The sequence below is a fragment of the Equus przewalskii genome, chromosome 1, assembly GCF_037783145.1.
Source record: "Equus przewalskii isolate Varuska chromosome 1, EquPr2, whole genome shotgun sequence".
Taxonomy (NCBI): domain Eukaryota; kingdom Metazoa; phylum Chordata; class Mammalia; order Perissodactyla; family Equidae; genus Equus; species Equus przewalskii.
In genome coordinates, this window is record NC_091831.1 from 28248828 (window position 1) to 28276100 (window position 27273).

The 27273-nt window shown below is 38.9% G+C and overlaps 1 protein-coding gene across 2 annotated transcripts; it reads left to right on the forward strand.

Moving 5' to 3' along the window:
* Positions 1 to 26561, forward strand: OGA (O-GlcNAcase). 2 transcript variants are annotated; one of them, XM_070558282.1, is made up of 16 exons: positions 1 to 1196; positions 4532 to 4583; positions 4998 to 5095; positions 6638 to 6768; positions 8173 to 8344; positions 9446 to 9544; positions 10291 to 10575; positions 13211 to 13369; positions 13840 to 14453; positions 14861 to 15035; positions 18229 to 18314; positions 19270 to 19374; positions 20452 to 20537; positions 20822 to 21014; positions 23174 to 23333; positions 24485 to 26561. In XM_070558282.1, the coding sequence occupies exons 1-16, from the start codon at positions 998 to 1000 to the stop codon at positions 24619 to 24621; spliced, it is 2751 nt and encodes a 916-aa protein (XP_070414383.1). In that variant the 5' UTR covers positions 1 to 997; the 3' UTR covers positions 24622 to 26561. The 2 variants fall into 2 exon arrangements, with proteins under 2 accessions (XP_070414383.1, XP_070414390.1); XM_070558289.1 differs by lacking the exon at positions 1 to 1196 and adding an exon at positions 1498 to 3249.
* Positions 26562 to 27273: the final 712 nt, after the last annotated feature.

Genomic DNA, 27273 nt, shown 5'->3' on the forward strand with positions numbered 1-27273 from the left:
AATACAAGGTAAGCTCAATAGGTGTCTGCTGAATGAAGAAATGAACGAATGACTTAATTTTTAAAAGGGGTTAGCGCCAAGCTGGGGGTAGGCGAAAATGATTCAAGGCAGAGGGGTGAGCTGAGCTCCTTGGAATGGAGCTCCTTGGGGGAAGCAGCCTCCTTCACAGAACCAAGCCTGGATCAGCCAACCTATTAGAAGAACCTCAATAGAAAGTAGGTCAGGTTCTTTCTATCTCTTTAAGAACTAGGGGCTTCGTTTCCGCGCCTGCGCTTTGAGAGAGAAAACGCCTCTCTTTTTCACCCTCCCCCTCCTTAGCCCTATAGCCCCAGTCGGCTGCCGCCTCCTCCCATACTCCCCTTCTTCGGGTGGAGTAATGGTCCGTTCCAGGGCATTTGGCTTGTTCAGGAGGGTGGCGAGCATAAATGGTACATTCCATTGCCTTCATTACCTTCCGCTTTTCGCGGCTCCTCGGTTCTAATTCCCCCTACCGAATGAAGCTCAATAGGCTAGCCCAGAAGAAGGAGGGGGAGCCGGGCTGAGGGGACCGGTCTGAGCCGGTCTCCGGCGCAGGCGCAGTGCGGATAAACAGGAAGCGGGCGGTAGAGGCAGCGATAGAAGAGAGCTAGGGGCTTCGGCAGGAAACAGCGAGACAACTGATTCTTGGGAGGGCAACAGAGTCTAACGGAGAACCAGAGAAGAGGCCTTGGCCATCTGCCTCCGGGTACTGAGAGCCCTCGCTCTCCGCTTAGGCTTCCAGCTCCCCAGCTTTAGGCTAAGGCAGAGGCTGACAAAGGGCTCGCTCCAGTGCCGCCGCCCTTCTCATCCGGGCATTTGGGTCCCTGCGGAGAGGGTGGGGGAAGGGCAGAGAGGGAGGGGAAGGAGCAAGAGGGGCGCGCGCTTGGAGCCAAGGTCCTCTCCAGGGCTCCGGGCCGGCAGCCCGACGGACGGAGGCCGAGGAGGACCCGCAGAGGTGGCGGTAGCCGGGGGCAGGAGGATGGTGCAGAAGGAGAGCCAGGCGGCGCTGGAGGAGAGGGAGAGCGAGCTCAACTCCAACCCTGCCGCCTCCGCGGGGGCATCTTTGGAGCCTCCGGCAGCTCCGGCCCCTGGAGAAGACAACGCAACCGGGGCCGGGGGAGCAGCGGTGGCCGGGGCAGCAGGAGGGGCTCGGAGGTTCCTGTGTGGCGTGGTGGAAGGTGAGCTCTCTGGCGCGGGCTGAGGAAGTGTCCTTCCTCTTGCCCCAATACTAACACATTCTCGTCTCGGGGTGGGGGGCGGGGTGTGCGGAGAGGTGGCGGCGGTGCTTTAGGGGACTCTAAAAGAGTGTGGCACTCCCTTGGGTCTGAAATTTGACCTTGCTAAAATGGGAGGAGAGGTGGAACGGTGGGCAAGTCTCCCCTCTGGTTCTTGAACGGTGTCGAATTCCTTTCTGGCTATTAACAAGTCTGACCCCACCCGCTTTGGGCTTTGAGCCAGGCATGCTCCTGCGGAGGCGTTGGTAAGGATCCCAGTGTTAGGCTCTGCGTTGTGTATCTGTGTACCTTGGGATCTTATTCCCTAGGGTGGTCTGTGTTCAAATGGAAAAACGTGTGTAGTGCTGCTGTTTCCACCCGTTGGAAAAAATCAACCCACACAGATGTGATTGTTGGCTTGTTGTAGTCCCGGAGTAAAGAGAAGCACAGTTAGTCTATAGTTTCACAGATTTTTCTTAGCTTAGTTTTTTTGGTGGCCAGTCCCCACCCCTCACCATTTGAAGATTCATTTGCAGCCTAGCAAATTGCCCTTTGCCAATTACTGTGCTTTACCTCTGAGGAATGAAGCTTTGGCTTTAACAGTATCTGCGATACGGAATTTTAATTTAGTGACTGCAGAACAGGTTTAAAAATGCCCTTTTCACCTTCTCCCTTCCTATTTCCATTTAAAAGGGATGATAAACTTTTTTCGTGGTTGGGGAAAATGACCAGAAGATTGTATCACAATTTATGAATATAATGGACAAGTATTCGGCCGTGCATTCTATGGAAGCATGACTCAGTTACATTATTGCTCTTTCCTCGAGTACAGCATATATTTGAACTTTCTGAATATTTTGCCCGACCCGAGGGTTTCCTGGCTGTCTACTTTATTGATTCTGTCTTTCTATATGTAATGGTATGCATAGGCGTAATACTGCATAAAAATTAGTCTTTATAAAAGACCAAAAAAGTATGGAAAAGGAAAGAAGGGTTGCCCTCTTGGATGAGAGCTTCAGCTTTTCCAGTCTTGTCAGCATATATAGAGTATTCATTTGAGAGATGGGTGGTGGTTATGGTATTTTAGATAAAGTTTAATTGTAGGGGAGAACAGACTAATTTGCAGCTACAATAAGGATTGAAACAGTTCAGCAAAGTTAAGTGTCTCTCAGAATTGGAAGATAGAGTGGAAAACTACTTAGGTATTTGGAGTCAATTTTTATAAAAACATAATTGCTTTGTGTAACTTATCTGTTGATATATTTATTGGATTGGTTTGAGTGCAGGGAGATGTTAGAAAAAGAGTCTGTATTTTGTCATCAAAGATCCTGGGGTGGAGGGTGGGGAAAAAGTGTTTGGGATATAGAAATTTTAGAGCTAGGCTAGAGTGAGTCTAAGGAAACTTGCCTGTCCGTTACACCTTCGTAATTGTGGAGAAAAACTGGTTGTGGTTTAAATAAGTTGGTTTGTTTTTCAGAATAGCATCAAAAGGGAACTACTCTTAGAGAATTAAGTTGTCTCTTAGCCGTTGTTCTTCCTCCTTGCCGTTCCCTTATATATTTTCTTGGTGACTGAGCACCAGATTTTTTTTTTTTTAATTTCTAAGTTGGCACCATTCCTAAAGTGGAGGGCAGGAACTACAGTAGATATTACTGGGATTCCTTTTTATTTGTTTTCTTTCCCTCAAAAACCTTTGTTGGTTTTAACTCACGTGTAACAGCACTGCTTCCTCTTTGTGGTGCCACTTACCCGAAACCATGAACCTGACCCTCAAAGAGCAAAGTTAGGGTTACTGAAGATTAAAGTGTTGAAATTAGACACTTGAAAAATGTTTCTTTTTTGTATTGAAGCAGCTCTAAAGGGAAGTTTAATACCTACTCCTTTAAGAGGAAAATGATAATGCTGTGTTCTGAGAAAGCCATAAAGACTGGTATAAAATTTACTTAATATTTTAAATTGCCCAGGAGAGGGTAACATTGAATGGTCACGATTGAAAGTGCTACAGCTTCATGCATTGGTATGTAATGAATTTTTCTTTGGTCTGTCATTGTGGTGCAGAGTAAACCATACTATATAGAAATTGGAACTTAATACATTTCAGAAATTTCAGTTTTAGATTAGTCCCGTGGGTAGACTTTGTGTTTGTGTGTGTAGAGCATTTTGTATTCAAAATGTAATTTTAACCATCTTCATGGTACTTCTAAGAGATCGTCCTTATCTCCCGCAGATGATTAGACTGAGACAGGTGGAGAATGAAGGTTAGGCAAGCTGTGATTAGCACATGAGGGCGCTCCAAATACCCGTTTGGTGCTTATACCACTACTTAAATAAGCAGTCTGCAGGTTTGTTTCCTGCAATGTGCCTTACTAGTGCTTTGCCCCCATCTAGAACACTCTGGAGCAAGTCACCTTCTGAATTTTGACTTGTTGAAATCTTTGCTCTGGAATTGAGATTACTTGAGAGTTTCCTGTTTGGCCAGTTCCACTGTTGAATTTGTTGTGAATGTGTTTAAGCCATTTTTTTTTTTAGTCTCTTTTATTATATCAGGAACTTAAAAAAAAAGTCATCATAAAATTAAGTCAATCAGATTCTTTTTTACTCTGTTCCTGATTTTTTCCCTGCCTTACTTGTTTATTCCCCGCCCCCCCCAAAGCAGTTTGACTCCCCTCCTAGGTAGTAATTGTTGTTATTAGAAGTTTTGGATTACTTTGTTTCTGCTTCTCCCATTGTAAGATTGAGATAATCTTTTAAAAAGTCAGATTTAAGGGACCAGCCTGGTAGTGTAGTGGTTAAGTCTGATGCGCTCACATTGGCGGCCCAGGTTCGTGGGTTTGGATCCTGGGTGCTGACCTACACCCCTCGTCAGCTATGCTGTGGTGGTGACCCACATGCAAAATAGAGGAAAGTTAACACAGACATTAGCTCAGGGTGAATCTTCCTCAGCAAATAAATAAATAAATAATAAAAAGTTAGATGTAAATATATTTGGTGTTTTTTGGCAGTGAAAAGAGATGATGTTTAGCTGTTTTTAAATAACTGTTACATAAGTAATAAGTGTTCATGGTAGAAAAATCAGAAAATTTACCTAAGCGAAAGGGGAATAAAAATCACTTTATAATATCACTACCCAAAGACACCTTAATGTTTTGCTAAATATCCTTCAGATTTTGGTGTATTGTGCTTTTTTTTTTTTTTTTTTACAAAACGAGGATTGAATTGTTTAGTAACCTGGTTTTCTCAATAAACAGTTGACCACATTTTGAAACTTGAAAATAACTTCATTCTTACTTTGAATCTAGGGTTTTATGGAAGACCTTGGGTTATGGAACAGAGAAAAGAACTCTTTAGAAGGTAAATTTTTATTATATGAAAGGAGAGTCTTTAAACCATTAACATTTCCTGTTGGAAGAAACACTAACACTGCATGGGCCAGGTGCAGTTTGATGGTTCTCAGCTGCAGAAGTTATTTTACCTTGGCCTTTTACCTCTTCTTCACCTGGGCCAGTGGTTTTCAGGCTCTGCTGGGGAGGTTGAATAGGTTTTGGGCTTCACCTGCCTTACCCAGAGCTGTTGTGTTTTTACCTAAGACTGTTTAACATGTTGACATTCCTTGTAATATTTAATTACAAAAAGGTTAAAAGCTACTGCCCCAGAATATATTTAGCTTTTTAAGAGATGGAGGTGCTCCAAGAAAAAGAAGAAATTGAGATTTACAGCCTATATATGTTGCCTGCTTATACATTTGTAATTTTCTTTCCTCTTAAGGCTCCAGAAATGGGAATTAAATACATACTTGTATGCCCCCAAAGATGACTACAAGCATAGGATGTTTTGGCGAGAGATGTATTCAGTGGAGGAAGCTGGTAATCTTTTTCTTTTTCATAAATTCAGAATATGTGAAGAAAACAGCTTTATTTTGAATGTAATTGTACAAGAATTTTATTAAGTATTTAATTTTTCACTTTGTAGATAGTTTCCTTATATCTGGTAACTGAGTTAGTGCAGATTGAAAGAATAGTGCTAACAATGCATAGTTATGGTGTGATTCATGGCTATGCTAGTCTGACTGTTCTGTGGTCGTAAATTGTGCTTTCTGACTTTCGCAGTGGTCTGAACAGTAGGCCACTGGACGAAGGTGCTGAAGCAGGGCTAGGCCTAGGGCAGGGCAAGTGAGGCACCTGCCTTGGATGCAAATTTTAAGGGACTCCAAAAAATCAATAATCAAGATAAGTAATGTTTTATGCAATTTTTAAGCCAAAATTAATGCAATAAATTCATGAACAAAATTCCAAAATTTTAAATCAGTATGGGATTGGTATTAACTGATCCTCTTGCTTCAGGGTCAAGTATGGCTTGGTCATGACCGCTTGATTACTTGATTTTATTTAAAATAAAAAAGACCTCACTAGTCCAGGCCCGTACTGAAGTGAAAAGCCATCACAGACCATCCTTGTGTTCTTATGTTGGGTTAGTTACATAAAATTTGTAAATAAGGTAGTACATCACAGAACCTCTTTGTAAATTAGACATGAGGTGCTTTTCTTTGGGGACTTCAGTGAATGGGGAAACATTTTCATACTTGGAATTAAATAGTATAGACATGTAGCTAACAAGATATTTTGTTACAGAGCCCAGCCAAGGCACTGAAGGCAAAAAGTTTTCTTATACTGTGAAGAAGCAATTAAAACTTAGCCCATCTCCATTTAGTGTTATTGTTTACTACTCTATATAATTTAAGTATGTCTTCAACTTAATTATTTCCTGGTGATTCTGGTAATGAAATTTAATGTGGTCAATAATCAAAATATAGTCAAATGACTATCTTGAGATACCACTGAAAGTTATTTAAAGATATATCCTGTGGTAGGAATAGTATTTCACTTAGGAAAATTGTCTATCACATTTTAAAAACTTAAAATCTGTAGTGAATATTTTTCCTGTAGTTAGAAAGATGAGGGGTCAGGATTGTTAAGGCCATCACTTAACCCTGGTTCTTAAGAATGTCTTTTTCTTTTCTTTCAAATTATAAAGTTGTTATACATAGATTGATTTATTTAGGAATTTCACTTGTTCAGAGACAGCAAAAACATACCTCTCAAATACTATAGGAAATAAAAATAGTTTATGTTCTGTAAGAAAATTGATGATTAATTCAATATTTTTGAGAAATGATAATGAAAGGAAGAGAATGTGTTATTGATTTTAGGGTGACATTAAATCACATCAGGTTTGTGCCATTTTGTACAGCCTATTGTCACATTGGACATGACACTTGTAAAATTTATGGGACTTTTTCTTTCTCGACTCATTGTAATGGAGAAAATGACCTCTTACCTTCAGTTGAATGGTGAAGGTTCTTTTAGTTTTCTGTGCTGCTTTCTAAAAACATGGACTCTGTTCTTTAGAGCAACTTATGACTCTCATCTCTGCTGCACGGGAGTATGAGATAGAGTTCATCTATGCTATCTCACCTGGATTGGATATTACCTTTTCTAACCCCAAGGAAGTATCTACATTGAAACGCAAACTGGACCAGGTAATTTCCTTACTTTTTTGTTATTTTTTTCTGAATCAGTCCTTGCAACTAAAGGTTTTCTGAGTTGCTTTTATGATGTTAAAAAGAAACCAAAGTCATACTTCTTTGTTTCTATACAAACTTTTTACTTTAATGCTTTTGATAGAGGGATACTAGGTGGAGGTACTAGTGCTTCTCAAACCAGTTTGCATAAGAACTGCCTTAAAAGAATACCTAGATATGATACTTAATGCTAATAAGCTCCATTCCCAGAAAGTCGTCTTTTTTTTTTTTTTTTTTTCTTTAAGATTTTATTTTTTTCCTTTTTCTCCCCAAAGCCCCCTGGTACATAGTTGTATATTCTTCGTTGTGGGTCCTTCTAGTTGTGGTATGTGGGACGCTGCCTCAGCGTGGTTTGACGAACAGTGCCATGCCCAGGATTCGAACCAATGAAACACTGGGCCGCCTGCAGCGGAGTGCGCGAACTTAACCACTCCGCCACGGTGCCAGCCCCCCCAGAGATTCTTATACTGACCTGGGGTGAGGACTTATCTCAGAGTCCAGGTGATAAGTGGATCAGAATCACATTCTGAAAAACTATATATTATTGGGTGCTTGACTGAATTTGTGACTGAGATTATAGAAACAGAGGGTTTTACCTGTTAGACATCAATTCTCTCAGTTAAATGGACAAGAAAGATAATTCAGTCTGGAAATGATTGGCTAGTTTCCCAGGATGAGAAGAAAAACCTAATAGGTAAACATGTAAGCTATTGGTGAACCTGATTGGAGTCTAAATTCTGCTTAACACAAATGCTGTACGTCTTTTTTGGTAAAGTAAGTTTGCTGATTTTTATATACATAATGTTTCTTTAGGCAAAGGTTTATATTATTGGTGGCATTAAAATGGCTGGTAAAAACTTTAAGGTAGGTAAATTTCCATGAATAAGCTTTTAATGGGTTATTTTTCTGTTTGGTTAAGTTCTACTATGTTGTTCTTTCTGATTCATTGCCTAGTTAGGTTTATGTGCAAAGGGATTAATTAGGATCAACGTGCCTTTTGGGACTAGAACAGGCCTGGGTTTTTCATATCTTGAGTTTACTTATCATTCATGTTTTTGTATTTTTCTGACTGGACTTCTATAATCAACAGCCAAGAAAGTAGGATAGGCCACATTGAGGAAACTGCTGGAACATATTGGTGTATTACATTCAAACCCAAATGAAAAATGGATCCCATACTTTCTAGATGTAAAAACAATAGGTTAGGCTTTGAACATTCTACTGAGGAAAATATTTGACTTTTTGAGTATCACTGTTAAGTATATACTTCAATATTTGGAATGCTGTATTTTTTACTCTTAAAATGAGCTGGTAAAGGATCTTGTTTTCAAGATAATTCTCTTGTTTTTTTTCTTTTCCTAGGTTTCTCAGTTTGGGTGCAGGTCATTTGCCTTGCTTTTTGATGATATTGACCATAATATGTGTGCAGCAGACAAAGAGGTATTCAGTTCTTTTGCTCATGCCCAGGTCTCCATCACAAATGAAATTTATCAGTACCTAGGAGAGCCAGAAACTTTCCTCTTCTGTCCCACAGGTATTGTATATAATGGCTTTATATTTAGTCAGTCTTCTTGAAGTATATAACTTTCAGTTCACCATGTATGGGCTTTATTGTGCTGTCCCCCCCTCCCTTTGCTGTATAAAGGTAGGAATTCTTTTTCCAGAAGACATTTCTCAAGATCTTAAACTGGAGAAATTTTAGGGACTGGAAGTATATGAGCATTACATTTTTAAGATGAAAAGAGGGATAGTATAATCAAAATGAAAACTAGAAAAAAGCAAATTTACACTGCTTTTAACTTAGTCCCTGCTCATTTCATCCTGCTTGTTCCTTTTTTCTGCCCCTGCATATCTGTATTCTTTTCACTCCTCTCACTCCCATCTGGGCTCTTAATTCCAGCAGTCAGCATAGACAGCTTAATTCCCACTCCCTCATTTCCTTTTTTCCTCTTCCCTTCCTGGTTTCTTTCAGTGAAAATGTCTTAGTCTCTTTTAGTTACCTCTCAAAATTCACCTTTAAGAAATTTTCCTCAGACTTCTTGTTCAGGAAAACATAAATAAGCTATAGTTGTAAGAAATTTTAGACTGAATTTATTTAACTTTGTGTGTACGTCTGTCTTAGAGTATTGTGAGTCATGAACCTTGTCTCAGTGGTCTGATACTACATGAGTGCTCAAATAATGTTTAATAAGATTATGCTGGGAATTAATTCACTGTAAATTATAATTTAGTTGCAGTTGAATACTAATAGCCACGGGCATACTGTTGCCTTCTTTATGTTACGATGTTAACTCATTCTACATTCTGGTAAATGTAGGCAATTCAGAATTATGTAGAATTATGCTAAAAATTCCAGTTATTTCTTTAGTAAACTTGTATTTCTAATGACTGTACGATCATAAGGATTGATATGTACTACTATTGGAGGAAGAACTATCAGATTGTATGAATTGATTTTTTTAATGAATTGATTCTTGAATGAACTATCCACTTGAGTTTACTTCCTTTGGGGCATGCCATGGAGGCCTTTTTGGATGAAAAGAATTTAGAATTGGTAGACATTTTTTTCCCCGTTCAAAAATTGATAACCATTTTACTTCTGATTATTGTACTTAATTTTCCCCTCTACATTCAGAATATTGTGGCACTTTCTGTTATCCAAATGTGTCTCAATCACCTTATTTAAGGACTGTGGGTGAAAAGCTTCTACCTGGAATTGAGGTGCTTTGGACAGGTAAGTCTTTAAGATTTATATGGTAAAACTTTAATTAACTAGGACCTAGAGAAATTGGTTGTTCAAGTTAATTGGATACTTTTTAAAAATTGAGCCTTAACCAGAAAACTTTGTTGTTAAAATTCTCTTTTTTTTTTTACTTTACAAAGTATACAATCTTCACTTAGTATAAAAAACATCTTTGGGGATTTTGCAGTGAATCTGAATATTAGTTACTGCTAAATAATAAATCTGGACAAAACTGGTCTGAAGGGTATTGATCCTAGCCCTTACAAGACTGTTCTGTTTTATAAAATGAAAGCTGTCATGCTAGATTGACAGCTAGTAATCAACAAGCTGTCTTAACTTTTATTCTAAGAATTAAGGGCAGAACCCTTTCCAGAGTTGAGGTTTATTGGGATTTGTCTTATTGAGGATATACTTTATATTATAATGGAAAAAGAAATTGTTTGCATGAAAACTTGTTTCTTATTAACATGTCAGTTTGAGGAAGCTTGCCCAAACCGTAAATATTCATACCTTTTGACTACTAAGTCTGTTTCTAGAAATCTGATCTAAGGGAATATGGCGGGGGGGGTGGGGGGGGGGCAGTAAAAACTGAGTAAAAAGACATGTTGCTGTGTTATTTAAAAAAAAATTGTTAGAAAGTATGCCTATAACAAGGAAAATACAATAAAAAATTATATGCAGTATATTTTGAAGAATGATGTGAGGGTCTTTTAACAAATGGTGGTTATTATTTCTAGGTCCCAAAGTTGTTTCTAAAGAAATTCCAGTAGAGTCCATTGAAGAGGTTTCTAAGATTATTAAGAGAGCTCCAGTAATCTGGGATAATATTCATGCTAATGATTATGATCAGAAGAGACTATTTTTGGGCCCATACAAAGGAAGATCCACAGAACTCATCCCACGGTTAAAAGGAGTCTTGACTAATCCAAATTGTGAATTTGAAGCCAACTATGTTGCTATCCACACCCTTGCCACTTGGTACAAATCAAACATGAATGGAGTGAGAAAAGATGTAGTGATGAGTAAGTAGACTACTTAACCAGCAACCTTGGGAGGGGAGCTGGGGTTAACTAGAGCATTGGCAACTGCACATTTCTTTGTCGTTACAATTTAAGAGGTTTTTTTAAGGTGTGTTGTTTAGGCCTATGAATGAGATATGTGTATGATAGAAGAAGGGCTGAGTGATTTTGGACAATAATAACCTCTTGGCCTCAGTTGTTTGTTTTTAAAATGTGTCTTAGCCTTTGAAGTCTAAGTACTAGACAAGGTAGTCTTTTAGTGTTCCCATTATCCCTAGAATTGTTTTGATTCAGTTTATGTTTTCAGGTGATTTTATTAAATGAGATATTTTGGTTGATTAAATATTCTTATATGAGTCACTTCATGTATCATTTAGATTCAGCTTACATTTATGGAACATTTTCTCATTTTAGACATTGGCTTACTGATTTTTTATTTATGAAAAAGTATTAATTTAGGGGCCAGCCCGGTGGCGCAGTGGTTAAGTACACATGTTCCGCTTTGGCGGCCTGGAGTTCGTCGGTTCGGATCCCGGGTGTGGACATGGCACTGCTTGGCATGCCATTCTGTGGTAGGCGTCTCACATATAAAGTAGAGGAAGATGGGCATGGATATTAGCTCAGGGCCAGGCTTCTTCAGCAAAAAAGAGGAGGACTGGCAGTAGTTAGCTCAGGGCTAATCTTCCTCAAAAAAAAAAAAAAAGTACTAATTTAGTTCTAAATAAGAGAATGCTAGCTAGTTGTTTATTTATTAACATTTAAACACCTACTGTGTGGCAAGTGCATCTTCCTGGGTGCTAAGGATGCAAAGAATAATGTAGACCCTACTGGAAAAACATAGTCTGGTGTTAGATAAAGCATACAGGCAGCTATACTATAGTAATGATAAGTGCTGAGATAATTATGTAAAGTGCTGCAGGAACACAGAGGAGGAGTGATTACTTTTGCTAAGCAAAAGTGGTAAGAAATGATAGAGGAGGGGATACCTAAACTGGGTCAAAGTATGAGTAAAGTTTGCTGGGCATTAAAGAGTTGGTGGGCTGGAGGTAAAAACACTGGACACTGAAAATTTGAAGTTAATCTGAATTTTGGCCCATTTAGGAGAATTGAAATGTCACATTATTACGCTTGGTGATATATAGTTGTATAATTGTCTTCTGTTTCAATTCTGTATCCCTACTTGAAATTCTGTTTATTGAGTTATTGCCTCCCTTTAAGGCTCAGTCATTGTCACCCACCTCTCCCCAATAAAAAACACAAAATTAGGGATATAATCTTGAGTCCCCTCTGTATACATAGTACTTAGCTTCTGCCTCTTTTAAGGCAGAGCATGAGGCACATTAAAGAGGAGTAGACATTAGCCAAACTGGGCTGTGTGCAGGGAAATAAGAAGGGAAACTAAGTAATAGAGGGTTTTGAATACCAAGCTCAAGAATTCAGGCTTGGGCTGGCCCAGTGGCGCAGCAGTTACGTTTGCACGTACCACTTGGCGAGCAATGCTGTGGTAGGCACCCCACATATAAAGTGGAGGAAGATGGGCATGGATGTTAGCTCAGGGCCAGTCTTCCTCAGCAAAAAAGAGCAGGATTGGTGGCAGATGTTGTTAGCTCAGGGCTAATCTTCCTCAGAAGAAAAAAGAGACTTCAGGCTTGATTTTGTCTACCAGTATCCTGGTTTAGAACTTCATTATGTGCTTATTACCTGTGCTCTTATGCGGGATTTCTGTTGATTTTTCCCTTCCTCCCCTCAAGGTGTTTATTAATTTGTCCATTAGATTTTCATAATTAGGCCCATTAAGTTATAAGTCCCTGAACGGTAGGAAATGTTTCTTGTTTTTTGTGGGTTTTTTGCTGAAGAAGATTCACCCTGTGCTGACATCCATTGCCAATTCTCCTCTTTTTTTGCTTGAGGAAGATTAGCCTTGAGCTAACATCTGTGTCCATTTTTTTGTATGTGGGACACTGCCACAGCATGGCTGGTGAGTGGAGTAGGTCCACGTGTGGTATCTGGTCCCACGAACCTGGACCGCCAACTCAGAGCATGTAGAACTTTAACCACTTAGCCATGGGGCCAGGCCTGGGAATGTTTTGTTTTCTTTTTTCTTTGTTTTTGGTGAGGAAGTTTGGCCCTGAGCTAACATCTGTGCCAGTCTTTCTCTATTTTGTATGTAGGATGCCACCACAGCATGGCTTGATGAGTGGTGTGTAGGTCCATGCTCAGGATCCGAACCTGTAAACCCTGGACTGCTGAAGAGGAGCATATGAACTTAACCACTAAGCTGCCAGGCTGGCACCCGGAATGTTTTCTTTATGGAAAGCATAGTGCCTTTAACCTTGCATTCCCAATAATTGCTACTCAGTGGACATTTATGAATAACTTTTCCAGTGATTGTGAAATTAGTGGTTTTTATTTCACTTGGGATTTTACATTTAGCATGACATTTAGATGACTATTCTAGGTGAAGTGATGCAGTTAAGGGTCTTGGTCATGTTTCCATTTTTATGTTTAAGGTTTGTTCTTGTTCCAGTTCTCTGCTTCTCTGGTTGTACTGTAACAACTAGAGTTTTGCACTTGTTCCTCTCACTTGTCAGGAGGCTTTTGTAATCGAAACTGTTTTTGTGCTGTTTCTCTTTTGCAGCTGACAGTGAAGACAGTACTGTATCTATCCAGATAAAGTTAGAAAATGAAGGCAGTGATGAAGATATTGAAACTGATGTACTCTATAGTCCACAGATGGCTCTAAAGTTAGCTTTAACAGAATGGTTGCAGGAATTTGGCGTGCCTCATCAGTACAGCAGTGAGTTTGGCCTTTCTTTCTCAGGGGGTTGGATCACATGGTTGAGTCATAAAGAACATTTGTGATGTGCTTTACCTCAGGTCCACCAAGCAAAATGAAACGTAGGGACCTAGAGAATAGGGTTTTTAAAATCTTACTTTAGGTCTTTAAATAGCTTTTCTTTTGATGGAATGCTAATTTTTAAAAAAAATATCTTTTTTGAAATAATTATTTAAGTATTTTTAAATGTAGATCTTCAAAAGAGAATATAATAATAGGTGTTGGCATGTTTAGGGATGTTCATCATTTGTTTCTTCTCTGTTCCTTCCCCGTCTCCCCAGTGGTTTAGAGAAAGTGCATTTTTCCTCAGGGCTCAAATTATTTGGAATCTCAAATTGAGGTTCTGCTTAGAGATATAAGAAGAAGAAAACATTTCTGGAATGTGTTCTATTTCTAATTCTGATTACCTTTGTGGCAATTTGTTTTTGTAGGTAGGCAGGTCGCACACAGTGGAGCTAAAGCAAGTGTAGTTGATGGAACACCCTTAGTTGCAGCACCCTCTTTAAATGCTACAACTGTAGTTACAACAGTTTACCAGGAGCCCATTATGAGCCAGGGTGCAGCCTTGAGTGGTGACCCTACAGCTCTGACAAAGGAAGAAGAAAAGAAACAGCCAGATGAGGAACCCATGGACATGGTAGTAGAAAAACAAGAAGAAACAGACCACAAGAATGACAATCAAATACTAACTGAAATTGTTGAAGCTAAAATGGCAGAAGAACTGAAACCAATGGATACTGATAAAGAGAGCATAGCTGAATCAAAATCCCCAGAGATGTCTATGCAGGAAGATTGTATTAGTGATATTGCCCCGATGCAGACTGATGAACAGACAAACAAGGAGCAGTTTGTGCCAGGTCCGAATGAAAAGCCTTTGTACACTGCAGAACCAGTGACTCTGGAGGATTTGCAGTTACTTGCTGACCTATTCTACCTTCCTTATGAGCATGGACCCAAAGGAGCACAGATGTTACGGGAGTTCCAGTGGCTTCGAGCAAATAGCAGTGTTGTCAGCGTCAATTGCAAAGGAAAAGACTCGGAAAAAGTGAGTATGCTTGATTTACCCACTTCTGTAGCCTGGATGGGTCCCCTTGCTGATGATATGGAGGAGGTCTTAAATGAGTTCACTGGTAACTGGCAGAAAATAGATCATATCTTAGAATGTGTTCTGTAAAGTGGATGTGGACTTCTCTGAATCTGGTACATACAGTTCCACAGTTTGACTGTATAGTTAGGAATGAAAGAAAGAGAAAGTTGATTTTTTAAGGAACGTTTGTCAGTTTGGGGAGACAGACTTTCATTGCTAGTTTACAGAGTTTGAGCGTGGTGATTCTTTAATGTTTAGGATAAATTGCAGGTACTTGACAACATAAACAGCTTAGTCTACAACTGTGTTTTAGATTATTTTGTTAAGCTTGCAATTTTTTGAGTCTTTTTATTGATGTTCAATAGATTGAAGAATGGCGATCACGAGCAGCCAAGTTTGAAGAGATGTGCGGACTAGTGATGGGAATGTTCACTCGGCTCTCCAATTGTGCCAACAGGACAATCCTTTATGACATGTACTCCTATGTTTGGGATATCAAGAGTATAATGTCTATGGTGAAGTCTTTTGTACAGTGGTTAGGTAGGTGTACCAGGAATAATCTCTTCTCCTCAGATGTATTGTCACTTAAAACAAAAGACAGATTATCCCACAGGGAGAAAAACATTTAGGGAATTGGTGAATTTCCAACTCTGTTTAAATTCTTTGCCTAGATTTCTTTCAGACGGGTAGCCATTGTTGCAGAGTTGAAATGCAAGTCTCAGTAAATACATCGAGCTTATTGATTTTTCTCCCTTGGGCTAATTCAGCATAAATATCTTGAAAATGTGTTAGAAAGTACTGACTTTAACTTGCTCTGACTGAATGCTTCCTGGATGGAACCCTGTATACCACTTTTGTCTGATTTGGAGATGAGACACTATGAATTGTGACTCTGTAAGCTCTCTGCTGCTTGCTGTGTTTCGATAACATTAATACTGTGTTTAACAGAATAATTGCCGAAATGACCTAAGGGGCCTGGCAAGAGGAAGCCATCCTCCCAGCCCTGTGCGCATGCGAGCTTTAGCGGTAGGCTATTCTGGTGCTACTTGGTATTATTTCACATGATTTTTTCTTTATTCCTCTACCAAGTAATTGGTTTTAGCAGGGGATGGAAATTGTAGTCCCCTAAAAACTCTGCTTCGTTAAATGGACTTCTGTATGTCTCCTTTGAAAACAGTGATTTTTTGTGGAAATTCTCAGACTGGGTAAAAAGCACCAGCATGGCCAAGTTTCTCCAGGGACCTCATTTTATTTTCAGGTTTTCAATCCAGCTATAAGGAATATGTAATGGACTGACTTGCACACAGCAGGCAGCAAGGCTAACTGACATGTCATAGTTTTCATAGTAGTCACAAATACTATGATGGGTTACATGGTCTTGGTTGTGAAATAGATGTGCAAAACACTGTGAGCTTAGATTTAGGAGTAGTAGCAATGAGATTTCTCACTTTCTGCCTATATATTTTTGGACTCATATACTAAAAAATAATCATTTTCCTGTGATACAACTAAGTAGCAGTTTTAGTAGAGTCTCTGATTGTTAATTTGAAAATGTAGAACTTTGAGTTCCTGTATATATAGCACAAGAGGTAGAAGAGAGGTTTTAACCTCCTCTTGTTAAAAGGCTCCAAGATACCTCTTCTCTGTGATGAATGTCTGCTCTTAGGCTCAGGAATAACCTCTACATTGGTTGTTGGATGACAGCATTTGCCTTCCAGGCTCCTGGCCAGGGAATTATAATTAACCTTTATACAGATTTAAATCTTAAATTTCCAAAAAGAAATCTGGATTATTGAGCTTGATCAAGTATCGCTTAAAACATTTGATATCCAGTTTTTAATTCAAGAATTATTAAAAGTTAAATTCTTGATTATATACAGTATTGTTCCTTTTTCCTCTCAAGCTGTGCCTCTGTACTGTGCAATTATGGAGGTAGTTTTCCCAAATTGTGTTAGACAGCTGTTATACAATCTCAAGGTCAGAGCATTTTAAAAGTTTTAAGTAATCATCTTAGCATACACATAGCTTTACACAAAGCTCACAACAAGGAGAATATTTTCATGGTTCCATAGTAATTTCAGGGAGTTACTGATTAGGACTCTGTTTTCCTCCTCTCTCCAGTCCAGCTGGCATTCAGTCCTTTAAAGAATGTGGCTATGCAGTACTTTTGGTTACTAATGACTTCTATTATCTTCTTCCCCATTGTGTACAGATGGGAGAATCCTCAGCACAAGTGTCTACTACTATTGGATGGACAGCGGCAGATGTTCACAGCGCGTCATGATTAATTAGTTTAAATTGAAAGGTTCTATCTGTGGGGTAGCTCAGGTAGATTTGAGGGCAGTAGGCATGAACTGAAGTCACGTTTGCGCAGCGACTGAGGCATTAACCATGTTTTCATTTACACAGCTCTTCGTACATGCAGCTTTTTATTGTATAGTTGGAAGTGCTAGTTATGTTGTAGTCTCAAAGTAGGGGGTAGGGGAAATTGGCTGATCTTAAAGTTTGAGAAGTATAGTTTTTTCTGCAGTGTAAATTTACACTGAGCTATGGAATGGGGCAGGTTCTCTTCATAGCCTAAATTGTGACCCTACTGCATATTTATTTTACAAATATTACATTATATATGTTTTCTAAAAGTACCCCTACCCCTAAAAAATGACAAACCTGGATATAATCTCTTAATGGGCCTGAATTGTCAACAAAAAAAATTGGTTTGCTTTGGGACTGTCTGACTAGCACACTGTATCTTGTACTGATGAGACTGTTAACTTGAACAGGAGGTAGAATGCTGTCTTCAAATGGAAAAGAACTATATTGCGCTGCTTTATCTTGTCAGAAGACTAGACAGGTGATTTTGATTTGGCCTCCAAATATTTGCCTTTATCTCTTATTGTTAACTGCCTTTATTGCCTGTGAAGTTGGTTAGTGGTGACCTTAATGCTGACTTCTGGACCTTGAGGCATGCCACTCCATTCATGTGTTCATTGCACTGCTGAGATGATAATGGTCCACCAGAGGAGCCAAATACTGTCATACTTTTAAGAACAGTATGTCTTAGCTTTGGACAAATTAGGAGCATCAATCTGCGCTCCTTAATTCTCAGAAATCTGTCAGACTGGTATTATTAATAACCAAGTCTGAATTTGGATTTTCCTTGTCAGAAAAAAAATGTAGGTCTCATTGTGTTTTTGTTGTCAGCTTGTTGAACAATTTCTATTTATTCTTCTGATCTTAGTTTTCTGACAAGATTAACCCTTTCCCCCTACTTTTTCCCTTTCCTGTACCCTTCCTCAAAATGTAAAATGTGACTTCAGAGAGGTTTAATTCCTTCATGGGCTGTGATAATAAAATGTCTCATTTTCTATCGTTCATTTCACTTTATACTTACTGTAATTTCACTACAGAGCAAGCAGCTGGCTTGATTTTTATAGCTATATCTAGGGAATATATAAACTTGACCCAGAAAACTTGAGACTTACTTTCCTTTCAGTAATTAAAGAAAGGGTTAGAACTCTTTAACAGTGATTATTCATTAATCAGAGGAAGGAACATTAGTATTGAAATTCCATTATGAATTTAAAAATATTATTATCACAGCCTTGTCCTGAAACCCTGGATTATTATTGTTAGAGAGCTATTTCCACAAAGTGTTTGTTAGTTTGTTGGACGTTTGAGACCCCAGGAAATCCCCTTTCTCGTAACGTTCTCCGCTTGGATCTGATCTCAACAGGGTGTCGTAGTCATTCTTCAGCACAGTTCTTAATTGGAGACCAAGAACCCTGGGCCTTTAGAGGTGGTCTAGCAGGAGAGTTCCAGGTATCAATATGAATTCACAACTGAATTGACATTTTCTTTGTTTTATGAGAATCCTTATGTTGCGCATCAGATGGCTGGAAGGATTGGTCTGCCGAAGGCTTTCTAGTCCCAAATTCAATTTAGTTAACATAGCTGGATTTTAAATCAAATTTTCCTCCTCTTTCACAGTAATTTCTGAAGGAGATGCTGCCAATTCCCCCCGCGCCTGCGAAGCGCAGCGGCTCTAGGTATACACTTCACATTGTTTCTTTGCAGGTCGCACAGCATTTTAATCTGCGCCCGCAATGCACAATGCGCGCATGCTTGTCTGCCAATGGAAACTCCATGAGCAAAAAGGATCAATAATAATGCAAGTGAATGGTGAAAGGGCTTTTAGATATTTTCCTAATTACTTATAAATAAAACTTGAAAGAACGGTCCATTAGTGAACATTTGAACAAAATATGAAGCTTTTTTTGATGTTGGAATTTGTTCATGGACTTTTCAGGTGCTCTACTTTTCTCCCCCCAACAGGTGCTCTGCTGCGCACAGCAAACTGAAGCGCATTGCTTTGGGGATAAAGCTTCTCCTGGACAGATAACCCTCTTCAGACCAAACCTCTCCTCCTGACATTCTGTTCTGCCATCTTTTAGTAGAGAGATGGTCTATATAAGATTGGTTTAAGAAAAAAGTAGATTTGTCATAATTCGAATAGATTTTTTTTTTACTGTAAACTTAAATCCCCATTAATATGCCACTAAATCTGTGTAACTCAGTTTGGGTAATTTCTATTCAGAAGCACTCCCCTCCCTCAGCAAAGAGGTGTTTATGTTAGTAAAGCATAGTCCACCCCTCTTCTTTAGGTCTGCCTGCAGTAGCCAGTTAATGTTAAGTTGGTAATCTGCAGTGCACACCCATTTAAAGAAATGGATATCTTCCCAACACTAATCCATCTCCTTTTCTTTTCTTTCCACAGCGTTTGCTGCCAATTGATGGGGCAAATGATCTCTTTTTTCAACCACCCCCATTGACTCCTACCTCCAAAGTTTATACTATCAGACCATATTTTCCTAAAGATGAGGTAATTGTCTACCTACCGACTTGGTGTATAGTTATGGTGCACACTTACTACATTCCTTTGACCTCCCTGGTTAAAAAAATCAGTTCTCTGTCTTAAAATACGAACTTAGATGGAGGAAATTAACTAAAATACTGAACACAGAAGAAGATATATTTAAGGAAAATCATAAGGCATTTAGACTCATAATATCTTGTGCTAAGTTCTTTGGTTCCTCCCTTAAAAAAATCTCGGGGGGGGGTGTTGTGTGTATACACACAATGGAATGTACTCAGCCATAAAAAAAGACAAAATCGTCCCATTTGCAACAACATGGATGGCCCTTGAGGGTATTACGTTAAGCAAAACAAGCCAGATAGAGAAAGACAAACACCATATGATTTCACTCATGTGGAAGATGAACAAACGTGGACAGAGAACAGTTCAGTGGTCAGCAGGGGGAGGGGCTTTAGGGAGCAGGCATGGGGTGAAAGGGAGCTCTTACATGGTGACCGACAAATCATAATGTACAACTGAAACTTCACATTGCTGTAAACTGTTACGACCTCAATAATAAAAAAAATGCTGAGTGAAAAATGAAGAAATAGAAAAACAATCAGATGAAATATATTCAGAGTTAGAATTACTAGTCTATGTGTCTAAGTGATATGTTGTCCTTGACTGATTTTCTCCAATATATTAGTATTTTGTAATTTTTGGTTGTGAAGTGTCTACAGGCTGTTGACAATCAGCTACAGTAAAAAGCGACACTGTTTAAGACAATAGCATGTTTAAAACCTTTTGAATACATAGGAAATAGAGACTTAACCTCATAATTTGCTAGATTTTGAATCCACTACTTAGTGCCTAAAACTATCCCCTGGAAAGTACTTCTCAGTGTTTACTATAACCATACTGTTGTGTACTGGTTTTACAAATATGACTCAGTAAATCTTTGTTTAACAAAGCAGAGGTGATATTTATGACAGGCCAGACATTTTGTTACTCCTCCTCTTAGAAGTCCCTTGTGACTTATGAGTCATGTTGTTAAATTCTGTTGTCATTTTTTTGATGTATTGCTTAACTAGATTGTATTTTCAGGCTTCCGTGTACAAGATTTGCAGAGAAATGTATGACGATGGAGTGGGTTTACCTTTTCAAAGTCAGCCTGACCTTATTGGAGACAAGTATGTGATGAAGTGTTTGGATTTGTTGGATTTGGGAGTAGACATTTCATAGCCAGGTTTATCAGGTTGAGGGGAGGTGATGACTGGAAATACAGTTTTTTAGAAATCCTGCTTTAGTTTTAATAAAATTGGAGTATTAATATGTGTGTATATTTTTAGTTTTTTCTTACAACCTATGTAGTTTCCATAGGTTGTGATTCAAGTGCATTGGTCCTTACCTCACTGAAATCTGAAGTTTTGTGTTAGTAACATAAACTCACTCTAGCCTCTTTTCTTCTGAGCAGGTTAGTAGGAGGGCTGCTTTCCCTCAGCCTGGATTACTGCTTTGTCCTAGAAGATGAAGATGGCATATGTGGTTATGCCCTGGGCACTGTAGATGTGACCCCTTTCATTAAAAAATGTAAAATTTCCTGGATTCCCTTCATGCAGGAGAAGTATACCAAGCCAAATGGTGACAAAGAACTCTCTGAGGCTGAGGTAATACACAAGTTTAGAGTTATACTATGGAAATTTTTAAAATAAAGTACTTAATTGAAAAATTAAGCAGATCATCTTAAAATCTCTGCTTTCTAAATTTCTTACAGAAAAAAATTCTTAGGGCTTATTCTTTTCTGTTTGTTTTGGTGTCCCTGAGTGGTCATAAATTAGGGCTTTTTCTTTCTTTCTTTCTTTCTTTTCTTTTTTGCTGAGGAAGATTCACCCTGATCTAACATCTGTTGTCAGTCTTCTTTTTGCTTGAGGAAGATTCGCCCTGAGCCAAATGTCTCTGCCAACCTTACTCTCTTTTGTATGTGGGTCGCCTGCCACAGCCTGGCCACCAACAAGTGGTGTAGGTCTGAGCCCAGGAAGTGAACCTGGGCCACCGAAGCAGAGTGCACTGAACTCAACCACTAGGCCATGGGGCCGGTCCCTGGGCTTTACTCTTAGCATGACATTTTCCAGTGTTCCCTCTGTTAGGACAGTTTTTGATTTGGAAGCGTTGTTTTAATACTTATTAAGTAAAAACACAATAGGGGCTGGCCCCGTGGCCGAGTGGTTGGGTTCGTGCGCTCCACTTCGGTGGCTCAGGGTTTTGCAGGTTCAGATCCTGGGCGCAGACATGGCGCCACTCATCCAGCCGTGCTGAGGCGGCATCCCACATGCCACAAGTAGAAGGACCCACACGTAAAAATGCACAACTATGTACCGGGAGGCTTAGGGGTAGAAAGAGGAAGAATAAAATCTTTAAAAACAACAAAAAACACAATATAGACAATTAAGCTTTTTTTCCTTCCCTGTTTCAAAGCACCAGACTTAAGGATGTTGTAGTCTCTTCTTTGGGTACTCAGGGAAATTTTAGGTAGTTAAAATCTCTCATTTACTTGGTTGTCAGGAGGCTAACTTGCTTTCTCAGTAATGCATTTCTCATTATAATTAAAAAATTATAGAGGTGAGCCTCTCTGAGAGTCAGTTTTCTGATAGGAGCACTTGTTATATGTCTGTCCTATCCCAACTTCAGTGAATTTTTCCTCTAAAAAAAGTGTCGTGCTCCACATTGGTCAGTTTATGATTATTTTGGTTTCTATGTCAGCATACGCATTTTTTAAAATAGTTCCTCCTTGAGGATAATTTTTGTGCTCAATAAATATTTTGAGATACAGTCATGCACCTCATAATGATGTTTGTTCAACAACAGACTATGTATACAATGGTGATCCCATAAGATTAGTACCATATGGCCTGGGAGTGTAGTAGGCTATGCCTTCTCGGTTTGTGTAAGTACACTCTTTCATTTTTGCACAATGACGAAATCACCTGACACATTTCTCAGAATTTATATCCTCGTTTTTAAGTGATGCATGACTACATATATTTGGACTCTTATTTGTGACATTGTCTTTTTCTTCCATGTTGCTCCTCTTCCCCTTTTCTGAAATTCTCTACTCCTCTCTGTCACACCAGTGTATACTCAGATTCTGTCTATAGTTTATTACTTTTTTTTTTTTTTAACCTTCTGTCCCTAGCCAGATAACCTGGTAATAAAAGGCTAGTTTGGAAGGCCTCACTTACTTGGAATTACATTGACACTGACTGCAAGATGCTGATGATTGAGCTGTTGATGTGTTGCTGTTCCATATGTGACAATTACAGTTTTCAGCCTAGGAACATAACTGTTTAAAAAATTACCAGTGTGTCTTTACAAACATTTAACCTAAAATTTACCATTTTACCCATTTTTAAGTGTGCAGTTCAGTAGTTTGAGGTACATTCACATTTTTGTGCAAGCAGTACAAACTTAAAAACATTTTGTTTTGAACAATTTTAGATTTGCAGAAGTTACAGAGAGAATACTGTATGTCCCTCACCCATCATTACTATAAATTCCACACTTCACTCACCAGTTTTTCCACTAATGTCCTTTTTCTGTTCCTGGATCCAATCCAGGATCCCCCATTACATTTAAAGAAACTGCTTTTAAAAGTGAAAACACTTCAGCTAGAATTTATAAGCTAATTAATTTTGCATGTGATAATTATATAATGACTGAAGTTATTAAATATTGCTTTCCTTTTCCTGTTGCTGAGTTGTCTAGTTGGGATATAGATATATAATGAGTAGCTACTACCAGTCAAGAGAGTCTTTCTAATTTTTTACAGAAAATAATGTTGAGTTTCCATGAAGAGCAGGAAGTGTTGCCAGAAACTTTCCTTGCCAACTTTCCTTCTCTGATAAAGATGGATATTCACAAAAAAGTAACTGACCCAAGTGTAGCCAAAAGCATGATGGCTTGCCTCCTGTCTTCACTGAAGGCTAATGGTGAGTACCTATTTGTGGAGCTGCTGGTGTTTGGGCTAGGTTGGGGACGGGACTATATTTTAGTATAAAAAGAAAAGTGAATTTACATTCCCTTGCCCACCATTTATGGTTTGGCTTCTGAATTATTAGTGGTGCAAGAATTACATGTATATTAATCATTGAAAAATGCTTCTCTTTTACACTATGAATGCTTATTTTGAGCCCCAGTTAAATGTGAAATGAATACATGAGGTTATATTTATCTTGCCAGGAGACTCATAAATGATAGTTGAAAGGTAAATGAACCTTGGGGAGAAATCTCATTTAGGAATTCAGAGTCGCTGACTTTTTTGAGTTTATCATCTAAATTCACTCTTCAAAAATACTTTGCTTTGACATTAATGGTATAAAAACTTTTTTTGTGAAGAGCCAGCTAGTAAGTATTCTAGGCTTTAAGGGTCACATACAGTTTCTGTTGCATATTCTTTTTTTAAAGAATCTTTTAAAAATGTTAAAAAAAACCTTTTTAGCCCATGGGCAATACAAAAATGGGCAGCTTGTTGAGCCCTCATTAGAGGGTTGTCGATCATGAGAATGCACTTACTGTTGCATCTTTATATCATTTGAGTCACTGGTGTCCCTTTTGTGGGATAATTTAAACAACTTTGAAGAAAGCATAATTCTCAGTGTTGTGCTTGGAACTGAATCATGCAGGTATATGAGATATGTGTTAGAATATACAACACATTCTGGTTATACTGGCTGGTGACATAGGCTGTGATCGACTCTGCCCTGTGCAAAAGATTTTCTTTCTTGGAAGAGTTTTACTCACTGTTGAGTCTTTTTTAATTGAGGTATATTTGACAATTAAGAATTGTGTATATTTAAAGGTGTACAGTTTGATGATTTGAAATACATTCTGTAATACTCACCATATTCAAGCTAGTTAACATATCTATCACTTAAGATAGTACCACTGCAATATTCAATGTTGATGAATATTAATATTCATTGAATAGGAATATGAATTTTTCAATTGTGGTAAGAAATTTAGGGGCTAGTATACACAAGCTCCTATGATCTATTTGAAATATATTAAAGATTAATCATAATTCATATCCATAATTCTACTAAGTGACATTTACATTTTTTAATATTTGTTTTATTTCTAGGCTCCCGGGGGGCTTTCTGTGAAGTGAGACCAGATGATAAAAGAATTCTGGAATTTTACAGCAAGTTAGGCTGTTTTGAAATTGCGAAAATGGAAGGATTTCCAAAGGATGTGGTTATACTTGGTCGGAGCCTGTGACATTTGTCGGTGGCTACGAACTGTCCGAAAGTCTCTTAACTTCACCTGGTGGGTGGTGGGGTCTTCATACACTTCGGCCTCTGGAGTGGCAACAGATCAGCCAATTGGGATTGGAAACGAAGACGACTGTGGAAAACTCATCTGTCACACTTTGAAACTACTCGCTGGCTGGAAGAAGATAGCATTGCTGCACATCCTTTAGGACACAGATGTGGGCCTCTTTAGTGGGTCTTGTGTTAGGTGCCAAGACCTCTTACATGGGCTTATGGGGGGGGTCTTCAATAAATGTAGTCAGCACTGTTTTCTGCATCCAGTGTGGTTGCATTTCTCACCTAAGAGTAATCAAAATTGTTTGTCATCCTCCTTGGCTTATTGGATGAAATGTCTCATTCTTTTGGGACATGACAGGAGAAAGATTTAGTGAGTTTTAGAGGCTTCAGGGTAGAGATTCCAAGTGGAATGGTTGTGGCATAGTTTAAGCTGAATAAATGACTTCGGTTTGGGGCAGTTTTCCTGCTTTTTGTAAAGCCATGGCCAATTGTCTCCTGTAGTGACCATTGGTTCAGGCATATTGTGCTTTGTAGGGACAAATGTGCAGTTGTTTGTGTCAAAAGCCTAAAAATTACAAACTTGTAAATTTTGTGTATATAAACTAGCTGTAACCTGACTATCCTTTGTGTTTACTGTTTTTATAATTTTTTTCCTTTTGAAAATGAAAGTGTGGTTCAGGATGGCACTTTGAATAATGTAAATCAGTGGGAGGTGGACTTTCTTTACTCCGGTCTTTTTTTTTTTTTAGAAGTTTTATTATTTTTAAAGTGCCTCCCACCTAGGGCTAGGCCATGACCCTTTGGGTACGAGAGCCTAACTTCATAGGACTCAATCTGTTGCAAAGTGCAGTCACTTCTGGAAATTAACCTTAATGCAGGTCAGCATGTGAAATGTTAGTTTTGACATATGTCAAGTAGCATTCAGGGACTGATGGTCCCGTTTGCCCTCAGATCAGTTGTCCTTGAATTTCAAGACCTGCTACTACTGGTTTTATTAAATCAGAGTATTTAATTCTTGCATGTTTGTATCTAATTTTTAAAAGAAAGAATGAGCACACTTTAACCAATGACTTACGGTTACCCTTTTTCCTTTAACCATAGATTCTGAAAGCTTCATGTATTTTAATTTAGATTTGGTGTTTTTAAGGGTTCTGAGCATGAGGCTAGCAGGTAATCTGCAGGATTCATTTGTTCATCATGGCTGGCTGACTTCTCCATAGATTCATAACAGTATTTTTTATCTTGCTTCCCTGCAATTTGTATCAGCTGTTTAACTTTGAGCTGAGGGGGGAGGAGCAAGGAGAAGGAAACTTGAAACATTTTCCCTCATAGTTCCATCAGTGTGGGCTTTGAGAGAGTCTTGAAGCATTGTACCCAGTGGTATAATGACTTTCAACCGAGGCCGAAGAAAGGCAAAACCTTTAACTGATAGAAGGATATATATGGAATGTTGGAAAGCTGGAACCAAGTGTATGTTTTCAAGGGCTGAGGTGAAGGGAAGATTTGTACAAGATAGTGTTTAAAACAGCTTAATGTCATTTGATTTTCTCTTTACGTTTTGTACACTAATGGACAATTCTGGCATTTTATCTGGAAAATTTCAGGGTCAACCTCCTATGGAATCAGGATTTTTAGCAAGTTTGCTTGTGACTTTATCTTGGCTTTTAGTAATCACTTTAGCTGGTCCTCTGGTCACAGATACTATGCTGTCCAGGCTATACCTTCATCACTCTAGGATCTTAAAGTGCTATGTTACCTTCTGGTTATGAATATTTATTAAGGTTGGAATTACATTTCATTGATTGTTTAGATCACAGTTCAGCTCCTGTAGAAAACAACTGTAAAGCTGTCTGAAGACCATGCAAGAGGCAAAATAAAACTTGAAGTGAATGTGTGTAGTGGTGTACTGTGTAAACCTGGTGTCCTGTTTCTGCCTCCTACCTTTTCTCCTGCTCTTCATGCCTCACCTACAAGCAAGGATTCCTCCTTTTTACAGCTGTTCCAAGTTAGGGACTGGATCTTGAAGGCAAAAGGTCAAAGCAGACTAGTTTTTGGCCATGGTTATCAGTTGAGTGTGGATTAGTGCAGCTAGTTTGAGTGAGTTCCCGCCAACTAATAGGATAAGTAACACAGTTTGCTTGATTCTTTGGTCAAAAGGCAAAAGATGGGGGGAGTAACCCAAATGATGAGACAGAGGAGTCCAAGGCAGAAGGATGTTCTTGGGCCGATTGGGAATGACAAGCTCGAAAGTGTGCGTCAGCCAGAATGTGCGGTTAGCTCTCCACCTGAGTTACCGTCCTCTGCTAGCAAGCGCCAGCATCCAGCCAGGATCTGAAGCTCAATGAAGGTAGGCCATTCGGATAGTAAGATGCAGGGTGGTTAGAGCAGGAAGCATACATATCTAGGAGAAAACGGAGTGGTTTGGGTAGAAAATACTCTGAATTCAAAGTCTTCCTTCAGGCTTCTTGGCTCTCTTGGAGCAAAGGCAAATCTGAGCACATTTCCTTTGTTTTTATAAGAAAAACGCTGCCCTGAAATGCCTTTGCTGGGGCAGTTGGAAGCGTTCCCATTTTTATATCCAGTCTCCTTTAATGAAAGCTTA

Coding starts and splice junctions, on each gene's coding strand:
- OGA (XM_070558282.1), top strand. CDS start 998: ATGGTGCAGAAGGAGAGCCAGGCGGCGCTGGAGGAGAGGGAGAGCGAG. Junction 8,345..9,445: donor TTTCCTCTTCTGTCCCACAG/GTATTGTATATA, acceptor CTCTACATTCAG/AATATTGTGGCACTTTCTGT. Junction 15,036..18,228: donor GTCTTTTGTACAGTGGTTAG/GTAGGTGTACCA, acceptor TGATCTCAACAG/GGTGTCGTAGTCATTCTTCA.